We start from the raw sequence: 12,904 nt of genomic DNA, 5'->3' as shown, positions 1-12,904 counted from the left end.
GGTTATAACCGGGCGGTTTTTCCTACCGTCCCTTCTCAACTACCTTAAGTGGTGTCCGGCTTTCAGGTCAACCAGGACATTATTGTTCCAGCATTTAGACAGTCTGTTGTTACTACGGCTTGGTCCTCCTTTAACGTTGTCCGGCCGGGGCGTATTTATGTGCTATGTGCACCGTTCTAGGCTGTTGCACTAGTCAGACTCTCTCTCTCTCTTTGTACTATATGGTGTTCGGATGAGAGGGTGGCCCGCCTCTACGCAAACTACTGCCCGCTAGAGTCGCTCTGGCAGGCATATTTGGACACCTCCCTCCCGGTTCCGGCAGGGATTCAGGCACATTTCGTTAGGTCTGTGGAGGTGTCCTGGGCTGTAAGAGGCGGTGCTAAAGTTGAGCAAATTTGCAGGGCGGCGACTTGGTCGTCCGCCATTACTGTCTTGCGTTTTTACGCTTTTGACACGTTTGCCTCCCAGGACTCGGCCTTTGGCCAGAGTGTGTTGGCTGCGGCACAGGCGCGTCCCCACCCATAGGTGGCTGCTTTAGGACGTCCCACTGTAACGCTGTGGCCCCTGATGTCTCCCGAAGGAGAAAATGAGATTTATGTCTTACCTGGTAAATCTCTTTCTTCGAGGACATCAGGGGCCACAGGGATCCCTCCCTGCCGCGCCTGCTTTACTTCCGTTATGGTTAAGTTATGATTATGTTATATTATCCCTCGGTTGAGGGTACTAACATGTTCAGAATGTGTTTCTGTGCGGTGCTTCTCTTCCTTCTATCTTGTCTCCTGCCTTGGCTTGTTAAAAAAAAACTGAGCTTCCTGGCCTGGAGGCGGGGTAGAGGAGGGGAGGAGCCCGGCTGCCTGGGAGGCAGTTCAAGTTTAACCTCTAGGGTGCTGGTGCTCTCCCATCTCCTTACTACCCACTGTAACGCTGTGGCCCCTGATGTCCTCGAAGAAAGAGATTTACCAGGTAAGACATAAATCTCATTTTTTCTTTCGTAGTTTGCAAAAATAAATGAAACAACTAAATGGGTACTTAGTGTTCCCGCTAGGCTGTTTAAGCGGGGCGCTGCGCCCTGCCCGATTTTTAAAGGGCAGAATGCGCCCTGCCCCTCTAGCAGCGCCCCGCTAAAACAGCCTGCTGCCTGCCCGTCGGAGTGCACCAGTGAAGCCCAGCACCGCCATAGATTGCGGTGCACGGCGCATTTTCCGACCCGATTTTAAAATCGGGCGTCCAGATACTACATAAGTACCACTAAATGTTTTAAACTTGTTAATAATTAAAAAAAAATTGCAACTTTAAAAAAAAATATATATCTTTTTTTTTTCTACCCAATTCCAACAGGAGGACGCACAAGCCGAAATATCGCCAAGGAATGTGTCAATTTGTCTCCAGACTCTAAAATAGAAGATACCATCACACAAGGTTCTCCAGGAGGACACTCAGTGACTCTAAAAATCCATCCTGTATATCGAAGGGCAGATATATCGGATCCCTTAGAACTGGAGGAATGTACTTCTGATATTACCACACACATCGTCGCTCGTATTGATGATCAAAACTTCCCCTGTCCTGAATGCGGCAAAGGTTTCACGAAGAAATCATATCTTCGTTATCATCTTAGAATTCACTCGGGCGTGAAGCCATTTCCATGTGCTGAGTGCGGGAAATGTTTCTTAAAGAAATCCCATCTTGCTAGTCATCATAGAAGCCACACAGGTGAGAAGCCATTTCCATGCTCTGAGTGCGGGAAAAGTTTTACAAAGAAATCCCACCTTATTAGTCACCATAGGAGACACACAGGCGAGAAGCCATTTCCATGCTCTGAGTGTGGGAAATGTTTTATATTGAAATCGCATCTTGTTCTACATCAGAGAAGTCACACCGGAGAGAAACCATTTGCGTGTTCGAAGTGCGGGAAATGTTTTTCAGGGAAATCAAATCTCGATAAACATGAGAAAAGTCACATGGGTTATAAGCCGTTTGCATGCGCTGAGTGTGGGAAATGTTTTACACGTAAAAGTGTTCTTGAACAACATCAGAGAGGTCACAGAGGTGAAAAAAGATTTTCATGCTCCGAGTGTGGGAAACGTTTTACAGAGAAAGCAGGTCTCATTAAACACTGGAAACTTCACACAGGTGAGAAACCATTTCCGTGCACGAAGTGCGGGAAAAGTTTTACAGAGAAGTCGACTCTTGTTAAACATCAGCGAACTCACTCAGATGAGAAACCATTTAAATGTTCTGAGTGTGGGAAATGCTTCATACTCGAAAAGTACCTTCATTCCCATCAGAAAACTCACACAGGAGTGAAACCGTTTCAATGCTCTGAGTGTGGGAAATCTTTTACTGAGAAATCAAGTCTTATTCATCACCACAGACTTCACACCGGTGAGAAACCATTTGAATGCTCAGAGTGTGGGAAATGGTTTACACAGAAATCAAATCTCATTAAACACAAAAGAACTCACACAGGTGAGAAACTATTCAAATGCCCTGAGTGTGGGAAATGGTTTACAGGGAGGCAAGGTCTTATTATCCATCAGAGAATTCACACAGGCGAGAGGCCATATAAATGTGTTGAGTGTGGGAAATGTTTTACTCAAAAATCAGGTCTTGGTAGGCATCAAAAAACTCACAAAGGTGAGAAGCCATTTCCGTCCTCTGAGCATGGGAAATGTCTTACTCAGAAATCAAGTCCTCTTCGATATCACAAAATATCCACGAGCTGATCGATATGACACAAGGCGACGGCAATAGTGTAAATATAACACATTTTTCATAGATGTAAATTGAAAAATAGATAGACATATGTTTTTATATAAGTTATATTAATATCAATCAGGCACACAAAAGAGTTGCGCCGGTGTTTTTTTATTTTTTTTCATACACCCAAAAACATCGGCTTCCTGTCCCTCCAGACTGCGACTATCACAATCAAACGACTACTGAGCGATGCAAGCTGATTTAGACCCATCATTTTGAGATCTGAGAAACATATACACTATGTATTGTCCTGTTACATTTTATAATGGCATATATCACAGGTTCTCGAAGTCGGTCCTCAGGACCCCACACAGCGCAGGTTTTCCAGGTCTCCTCACAGAATCACAAGTGACATAATTAGCTCCACCTGTGGATTTTTTAAAATGTGTAATTCAGTAATGAGTGCACCTGCCGGGTGACCTGTGTGGGGTCCTGAGGATCCAGTTTGAGAAGCACTGGCTTATAGCACAGGTTCTCAATTCGGTCCTCAGGACAGTTCATATTTTCCAGGTCAACTGTGGATTTTTTTTTAAATGTGACAGTTGGTGATACAGAGTAGGGTGACCTTGAAAACATGTCCTGTACCTGTATGTACGTGATTACTTCTGTACACTGTTAATCTCTGGGGCTCTAAAGCCTCAAATAAATGTGCAAATGCAATTTCTCATTGATCCGTACAGATCTCGGAGTTCAGGCTCATTTGGAATCTGAGCCTTATTCAGATGTGGTTGGAGTTGCGTCTCATGTTGCTGATTACTTCGGACCTGGTCTGCAACGTAGGTTGCAGTACAGAATCACGTTGTCATTGATTGATGTTGTTTAGGGGTTGATGGGCCTCCGCTTCACCAAAACAGGCGTGTCACCTCTGTTGTGGGGGAGCGATGAGGCCAGGATCTCCGTAAGAAGACAGAGATTTCCTGGCCTCCTTGTTGGGTCTTCAGCGGCCATCTTGTGCAACCTCATGTGTCCATAGGTCAATGGAATTAAAGATGATCCGCTCCAGGATTAAGAGCTAGGTGGTTAAGGCGTCCAAAAGGGTTCTTGAGTGTCCATCCTTTGGGAACATAATTTGTCCAGAAATAGGTAAAAAATCATATTAATTTGTTTTTGTACTTTAAAGAATGAACACTGAAGTTTGGGACCTTCTCCTTTTATAAATGATCATGTCTCCACCATTTCTGTACACCTAGTATTTGATTGGTCAGGTCATCTGATGATCCGTTCTACGACACTAGGCTCCCCATATAGGCCGCAAATCCTACGAAAGGTGGGTTTTTGTGATGACCCAATAGAGAAACGGAAAAGTCTGGCGCTAATTTCATTTGGTCCTCTATAAGTTTTAGTCTTTTTAGCAGCAGTCCTCAATGCGTTTGTACTTACACAAAGAGAGTGGGTTAATAACCTATGAAAGTCCGTATCAGGGAACCTAAATAGGTATTTAGACCCAAAAAGAAAATTAGAATGTAAGGAAATGCACTTTATTAAATTGAAAACACTCAATAAACACTATTAGTGCGACCGGGCTGAATCAATTGCGAGACTCGCACCATTTTTTTTTTGTGGCCACTTGCGCTGAATCACGCCGGCTTCTGATATCTGTGTTACTGTGTTCTTCTTATAAATAGAATGTATCAACGTGACTTGAAATATAGTTTGTATCCAATGGGGACTGAAAAGTTAATGTTCCATACAATTTTACTGTTTAGACCAGTGGTTCCCAAACTGTGGGCCTTATTCTAGTTCACTCTTTCTGACAAAATCCTTCTTAGATGGACAAAACCATGTGCACTGCAGGTGAGGCAGATGTAACATGTGCAGAGAGAGTTCGATTTGGGTGAGTTATTTTGTTTCTGTTCAGGGTAAATACTGGCTGCTTTATTTTACACTGCAATGTAAGTAAACTTGAAGTAAAACCCCACGCAAATCTAATTCTCAAATTATTTATGGTTAATTATTTATGGGCAAAACCAGTGCTGGTCGCTGCCAATCATAAAATGTGTACAAACAGAAGCAAATCCTGCCCTTTATAACAAAACCTAGGAATCGCATATAATCCCAATCTACTTAATTTTATATATATACCACAATCCATTTGATACACTGAAGTGAAGATACAACGTTCAGGGGGGTAAATCTGCACTCTAGAATATTTTGCCTTATGATTTGGGCTTTATTTTGCAATTTTATTCTGTTTGTTTTTGCGGGGCTACAGTTTGAAGCAATTGGGTTTATACAGGAATGAAAAGAAACCGAGAGAGAGCATTGCCACTGTTGGACGCACTCCTATTCAGCAATTTCCCGGATATAATCTCCTGTGCCGGAGTGCCTTTTGGCAAAAAGCAAACAGTGTTTTTATCGGTGGTTTTGTTTTTCGCTAATCCGGCTTTCTCTATAGAGGAAAGGCTGGTTTTCGGGGAACCGCTATCCTTTTTCAATAACTAGCGTGGATTTTCACTGCTGTTATCGGAGATCTCACTTCACCTGTTCTGAGTAGGTGATACGTTTCTTAAATAATATTTTTTCCTAAAAAGAGATCCTTAGTGAGATCCTTTTGGACAGCACCCCTAATTAATATACAGTCACTGAAATGTTTACCCCATGTTTTAGGGGTTTCTAAAAGGTCAGGTTTGATTCTTTTTCAGAGTATCTTTTTCATCATTTTTTTTTAAAACCCTGTAGAAATATATATATTTAATTATTATTATAACTTTTTTTAAAATATTTCTTTTATTTACCCACAATGTATTTATTTGATCCCATGATGCACCTGTTGCTGACAGGATATTTACTCCTTTTCCTGGGACTTGGAGAATCAACAGCTTTTGTGTGGGGATGCAGTCAAAATCCCGAATGGGTCATAATACCGACGAGGACAAAATCCCGACATTTAAAATCCCGACAAGGTCAAAATACCGACATATAGAATGTACAGGTGAAACCGTCAACATGACTTTCCGTCGACAGGGGTTTTTTCACTGTTTTTTGACCCGAAATGTGCCGACAGGCGGTATTTCATGCCCTACCATCCACTAGGGCGTGGTGGGAGAATAAAATAGTGTGCCGAGCGATGCGAGGAGCTGCGGTTCACTTCTAACTGTGTCCATGTCGACTGTGTCGGGATTTTAACCGTCGGGATTTCATACCGAATCCCTTGTGTGCAGTCTTTTCTGACAAAAAAACAACAACTTTTAAAACAGACTAAAACATGAAGTCATTTACCAACATTCTGATACCATTCTAATGTTCAAGTTTAGGGCTAGTGTTGTCTGAAAAGTACACTCCCACCGCTCTCCTGATTGGCCGGTTTTCGTCCGAAAATGCATCTTTTAAAATTCAAATAGGATAACATGATAACATTGGGCCCGATGTCCCGTTACCGGGTGCGAAAACGGTGATATTATCAGGTCCGGAATCCACGCTGTTAACAGGCTGAATAGGATACGCCCCTCATGGTCTAAACCAGGGATGGCCCCTGTAGCCGGTCTGAGTGGCCCGGCGGCTTTGCCGGGAATCAAGTGCAGGGGAATTCTGGCGAGAGGTCGGTAGTTCTCGCGAGATTCCTCCTAATCAACAGCAGCCGGAGACTCTCAGTCCTATTCAGTCACGATACATTCTATTTATAAGAAGAACACAGTAACACAGATATCAGAAGCCAGCGTGATACAGTGCAAGTGGCCACTTGCTGTTTATAAATCATAAAAAATCTTTTTATTTACAAATGGTGGTGCGATATACAGCTTAAGTTGACATCCATTATTCTGAAATTGATACTTGTATATTTTATTATTATTGGTACTATAACTTTTATAGTATTTTTCCATTGTGTGTTTTCTATGAATTTTTAGAGTAAAAATAAATATGCAAATGATTGCCTAATCCCAAAAAATGGTGCGAGTCTCGCAATTGATTCAGCCCAGTTGCACGAATAGTGTTTATTGAGTGTTTTCAATTTAATAAAGCACAGTTCCTCACATTCTAAATGTCCCAATAGAGGTATGATTCTTCTAGTGCAGGCATGTCCAACGTTGGCCCTCCAGATGTTTTGAAACTACACATCCCAGCATGCTTTGTAATAGTTTTAGCATTCTCTAATAGCAAAACTGTGGCAAAGCATGCTGGGATGTGTAGTTTCGCAACATCTGGAGGGCCAAAGTTGGACATGCCTGTTCTAGTGTCTCCTCGTATATAAGACAATACCAAGATGGATTATGTTATGCAAGGCTGTCCATGCCATGGCGGTCCAATGTGCTTAGGTTGCTCATTTTAAAGTAGACTGGGCCCTAAGCTTTGTTAAACATTTCCTTAGATTTGGTGTTTCCCAGCTGTATTCCAAATGTGAAATCAATAAATCTCGCTTCTCCGTCCATGTAGGAGTCTGTGTTTTTATTCCGACAATTGGTTCCAGGAGTGGGGCCGCCTGCCTGTTTGGCACACATCACTGCGCTATGGTTTTCTTGTGCCAGCGGAACTCTTGGTGCCGCAATAATACATCAGCACACAACTGGGCAAAACCATGCTGCACTCCAGGTAGGGCAGATGTAACCGGTGCAGAGAGAGAGTTAGATTTGGGTGAGTTATTTTGTTCCTGTGCGGGGTAAATACTGGCTGCTTTATTTTTACACTTTTACCATTTAGATTTGTTACTGACATGGAGACCATCATCCATCTCTTACTTACACACTGTCTCCAAGTTCCTGTTTATGTGACAATCACACAAGACCGTAGTGCACCAAGTACACTGCTATTCTCAAATGTGGACATAGCGCTGTATACACACGTTAGAGGACATCAGCCATCGTTCTATCAGGTGCAAACACCAGGCCAAACAAGGATTTCATTGACACATTCACATGTTGTGCGTCTGGCCACTAGTACTGTCGCATCTTTGTGACACATTGATAAAGGTTGCACATTAGTTACAACCTTACAACTGGGGTGGTCAATCCTAAATTCGGCAGGATCCTGGGATTTGGCCCCTAAAATGCCAGAAGTTCAATCCCGGGATTGGAGTTTCGGTACTTGTTTCCTAGAACGGCCACAATCGTGAGTGATCGTGGCTCTTAATTAAGGGACACGATCCTCACGATGTGGCCGATTTTTTACAATTTTTTCACTTTGATTGACAGAAATCGGGTCAATCGGTCGGTCGCGACCAATTAAAATCGGCCGCGATGCGACCGACCGATTGACCCGATTTTTCCATAGACTTCAATGTTAAAAAATCTTTTATCATTGAAATCGGTCGGTCTTGTGCCATTATAATGGCACAAGATGAGATGGACTTGATTAAGTCCATCTCACATAGGGAAAAATGATAAAAAAGGTGAAATGGGCCAATATGACCCATTTCACATTTTTTATGTGCCCGCCATGACCCCACGATAGACGTGAACCCGAAGCGTGGCGAGCGCAGCGAGCCCGCGAGGGGCGGCGGTGCGCGTCCTCCGACCTTTTCATTCCCCTACTATCCACTAGGGCGTGGAGTGAGAATATAATAGTGTGGCGAGCGCAGCGAGCCACCGAGCCCGAAGCGTGGCGAGCGGACGCGTATACCTGTGAAGTTAGACGCGTCCCCTCGCGGGGCTCGCTGCGCTCGCCACGCTTCGGGCTCGGTGGCTCGCTGCGCTCGCCACACTATTATATTCTCACTCCACGCCCTAGTGGATAGTAGGGGAATGAAAAGGTCGGAGGACGCGCACCGCCGCCCCTCGCGGGCTCGCTGCGCTCGCCACGCTTCGGGTTCACGTCTATCGTGGGGTCTAGCACACTTATTAACATTTGGGGGGGCAATTTAAACAAATCTGGTGAAAAAAAAAAAAAATCGGGTGAAAAATCGGTCGATCGGATCGGTCGCATCGTATGCGACCAAATCGCATGCGATGCGATCGATCCGATTTTTTATCTTACGACCACAACGATCTAAATCGTTGTGGCCGTTCTAGGAAACAAGTACCGGAGTTTCCAATCCCGGGATTTCGGGATTAGACTGTGCATGCGGGTGCTCAGACGCTGCCCGGCTTCTCCCATCCCCGGCAGTGCGGCTCTGCGTAGTGTGATGACATGAGAGGTCACTCAGCGCAGGCCACACAGCCCGCCTCTTCCTGGGCACGCTGCCCTCCAGGCTCAATCAGCCCACCCACCCTGGCTCCATTGCCTGCCCGGCTTCACCGCCCGAACTCCCAGCTTCACCGCCCACCCTCCCTGCCGCACTGCACATGTAAGTATATATGCAGGGCGGCCAGGGTGGGTTTAGAGAGTTGGAAGCCAATCCCAGGAATCCCAGGATTGGGCATTTTTCAGTCCCGAATTCTGGCATCCCTACTTACAACTCCTCCCCCAGTCAGCGCAGGCCTGGTGCTTGCATGGTTGGTGTCACATTGTATGTGACTATGATGGAGAGAAGGTGAAGGTCCAGTGACGAGAAGGCAGTGACAGCCTCCAGATGTAGAATAAAATGTTTAAGGGCTGTACTGGTGCTTAGCATGATGTCTGCAGCCTGTGGTTCTCCCTGGAGTAAAGGAAAAAAAACAAAGTGGGTAAAACTCTTTGGCAATGACATATCACATATGTAGAGGGAGAAATGTTTTACAAAAATAAGAGGACACACTTCCCTTTAGTTCTTTGTCCAAAGATTGTCTCTCTCTCTCTCTCTCTCTCTCTCTATACGAGTAAGCCTGCTTGAAGCAAATGTTTAGAAAGTGAGTAGATTCACTTTCTGCCAACAGATAGAAAAAACAGATACCGCAGTATCTGGATAGGGCGCCTGTATAGAGCTGCTCTGCCAAGCTACTTTGTTTATAAGTAAACAAACAAAAAACGGATGGTAGTTGCGCTATATGGTAAATCAGGTGTGCAAAAGGTAATTTAAAAAGTAAACACTATATAGGAATTGGCTGAGTAGCCTAAAAAAATAATATTAATGAATTTATTGAATGGTGCGCATTTATATTAAATTAATTCAGTCACCTCATCTCCTTATGTGTCCCTTCCTTTTTGGGCCCAAAAAAGGTTCAGTTCGTCCTGTTTGGCAAATATAGGGTGGTATCCCTTCCAGGTACTTCCTCCAATACAAGTGGGGGGTTATGATGTCCCTCCGCACAGATGGAATATCTGAAGTGAACGTCTGGTCCTCGGCAGGCTAATGAGAGAGGTGGCGTTCCTCCACAGTTGTCTATAGGCCTGCCGCCCTCTTTCGCTGCTTAGCGAGCAGGCGACACAGCCATGCGGGCGTACAAATAATTTGATGGCCGCCGATTCGCAAATAAAAGTCAGTCTAGACCAGGCATGTCCAAACCATGGCCCTCCAGCTGTTGTGAAACTACACATCCCAGCATGCCTTGCCACAGGTTTGCTATTAGGGAATGCTAAAACTATGGCAAGGCATGCTGGGATGTGTAGTCTCATAACAGCTGGAGGGCCACAGTTTGGACATGCCTGGTCTAGACTGACTTTTATTTTCCGCGGAGATGTCCGAATATGGGGCGGGCCCCGATGTCACACCTGAATTCTCACGGGGATGCTCGGCAATTTTCAGGGCACACCCACTTTTTTTTGTGGCCACGCCCAGGAAATTTTTTATTGCTCAAAATGATACTAATGGGGAAATTTACTAACATGAGAGTTTTCTATTTCACATGGGATGTTGCTATGGGCAACGAAACAGATACAATCTTTTATCTTCTGGCAGGTGCCAAATAAATAAGTAGATTCTGATTGGTTACTCATAGGGACATCCCCATGTGAAATCGAACTGCCATCTTAGTAAATTTCGCCCTAGGTCTCTCTTGGATGGTACATCAACCAATGAGCAGCAGATAAGTCCCGTTCCTATAATGACCTCGGATGCAGGACACAGTACGTTGGAAGAAGGTGGACAGTCCTTCCTCATCGCTCACAACTGAAGGATCCCACGTCGCAATATGAAATCAGGCTGGGGAGTGGAGGTGGATCGTTTAGGGCAGGGGTGTCAAACTCAAATTCATCGGGGGCCACATCAGCAGTTTGGTCACCCTCAAAGGGCCAGTTGTATCTGTAAGTCCCCCTGTATAATTATAATGCCATGACACCACAGGCTGCTCCCCCTGTATAATATAAAATGAATGCCATGACACCACAGACTGCTCCCCCTGTATAATATAATAAAAGTAATGCCATGACACATAAATGATTATACAGGAGGAGCAGCCTGTGGTGTCATGGCATTATTATTATTATACACGGGGACACCTCAGGAAACAGCAGATATATATATATTTTTTATTGTGAGTGTGATCCTCATCCTCACTTACTGTTTCTCCGTCTGTCCTGCAGCTGCTGCGGCTTCCAGCTTTTCTTCACTGCTTGCTGCGGTCACACTGTCCCCGACTCCCGGTCCAGCTTCCCTGCCTGCTCCTACTTCTCTACAGACGCATGGGCGGGCGGCATCATCGTCATGACGTCCCCACCCAGTGTCTGTCACTGCCGGGCATCAGAGGGAACAGGTGGCCTCCACATAGCCGTAGAGGCCGGCGGCCATGTTTCTGTAGCCGCATACATATGTGCCTACAGGAACATGGCCGCCTACAGGAACATGGCCGCCAACAGTGGAGGAACAGGTAAGGCGGCCGCGGACGTGGATGCGGCCCGCAGCACTCCTGTTTTAGACACACTGCCCCTGCGTGCTATCTCCTCGCGTGGGCCACATGATGAGGTCTGGCGGGCCGGATTTGGCCCGCGGGCCTTGTTTTTGACACCCGTGGTTTACGGCAAGTCCTGAGGTCTGGGGAGGCTGGTGTGATCCACTGCTACGGTCAATGAGGTCCAACTGTAGAATGACTGAGTGGTCCAAAAAAAAGAGAGACCGGATATCAGGGTGCTGCCGCGTTTCACTGGATAACCCAGGACTTTCAATCTAGTTACAGTGCCGCCGACAGGGGGGTGCTATGGGTACAACTGTCCTGGACCCGGCCACTCTGACAGAGGGTAGGGCCCAGCAGCAGCCCGCCAGCACCCCCATTCACTGCAGCCACCCCACGCCACGGGTCAGTTGGTCACCGTCCCCCACTTCACATCGGCGGGCCGCGGGTCCTCCACAGCCTGCTGCACATACACAGCAGTCCCCAGGCCCGGCTGCATCCTCCTGCTGCCCGCTACCATACACAGGCAGTGCAATGGGCTGCAGGAATGCTGGGCGCCCGCGTGATGTGACGTAATCGCGCGGCTTACAGTGCCCAGCATGCCACATAATGGAGGAGCCGCAGGGGGCTACAGGGGTGGGGGAGGTGGGTGATGCTCCACATGGGGGGGTGTTTTTGGCTTTCCGGGTGTGCTGCGGCTGCTGCGTCGCTCCACGGGGAGGTGGGGTGGCAGGCGGGGCGGCGGCTGTGATTCCACGGGGGTGGGGGGGGTGATGCGGCGGCCGCAGCCGGGGTCACTAGGGGGGAATGACAGCTACTCACCTGCAGGTCCTGGCATGCCACGTGGACTTCTTAATGCTCTTCTCCGGTTTTATGTCGTCATTCTCCAGATTTTGAGATACATGTAAAGAAAAATGTGCAATAATGTGAAGAATAGTTTTCAATCTTGACACAAGATGAAAGGGGATAATATTTCTTATATGTGAATATTGGTGAGGTGGCGTACCGAACTCACACAATAAATAAATTGGGGAACACACATCAAGGTTTCTTTTTTAAAATGTTGACGGTGGCGTACCGGTACTCACGGTAGATAGCGGAATATAACACACATCAGGGTTTCTTTCTCTTTATGTGTTTTTGTTTCTCAACAAAATATATAAAATATAAAAAAGGTTTGGAGAGCAACAGGTGAAATGGAATCAATGTGATCATATCATGGGGTCAAGTCCGGATATCGCCCAAAATAAAGATCACCAGACTATCACTCCATCCAGTACCTCTCTCTCCTAATTAGTCACACTGGGTCTGCATCAACATGTTTCGAGAGATGACCTCTCTTCCTCAGGATATCAGACCAGTGTGTGTTGCAGCCTTCTTATTCTATGCCTTACTTCCTGTTCCGGGCAGCTTGACCTGGAAGTGCAAAGTCCGTTTTCCAGCTGGTTACTGATGATGTTAGATGGGTCCTCCGAAACCAGGTGCACATCGGATGGGATAGCAGGGTACACTTAATGCATTTCGAGCGT

The 12,904-nt window shown here is 45.9% G+C and overlaps 2 protein-coding genes across 5 annotated transcripts in view; one reads left to right on the top strand and one right to left on the bottom strand.

The window, feature by feature from the left end:
- Positions 1-12,904, top strand: part of LOC146010058 (uncharacterized) — a 341,065-nt gene that overhangs the window by 30,848 nt on the left and 297,313 nt on the right. Inside the window, exon 7 of one of the 3 annotated variants that reach the window (XM_083150917.1) lies at positions 1,339-7,124. The exons of the other annotated variants lie outside the window; for them this stretch is intronic. Within the exon in view, the coding sequence (XP_083007043.1) occupies positions 1,339-2,726 (1,388 nt within the window). The 3' untranslated portion in view covers positions 2,727-7,124. Of the gene's footprint in view, positions 1-1,338; positions 7,125-12,904 lie in introns of those variants that run through there. 3 annotated transcript variants of the gene reach the window in all.
- The window catches only part of LOC146010093 (oocyte zinc finger protein XlCOF7.1-like), a 212,185-nt gene that overhangs the window by 141,398 nt on the left and 57,883 nt on the right, over positions 1-12,904 (bottom strand). The gene's annotated exons all lie outside the window — the stretch shown is intronic.

The sequence above is a fragment of the Crinia signifera genome, chromosome 6, assembly GCF_055691185.1.
Source record: "Crinia signifera chromosome 6, ASM5569118v1, whole genome shotgun sequence".
NCBI lineage: Eukaryota > Metazoa > Chordata > Amphibia > Anura > Myobatrachidae > Crinia > Crinia signifera.
This window is presented reverse-complemented; position numbering and strand designations above follow the sequence as displayed.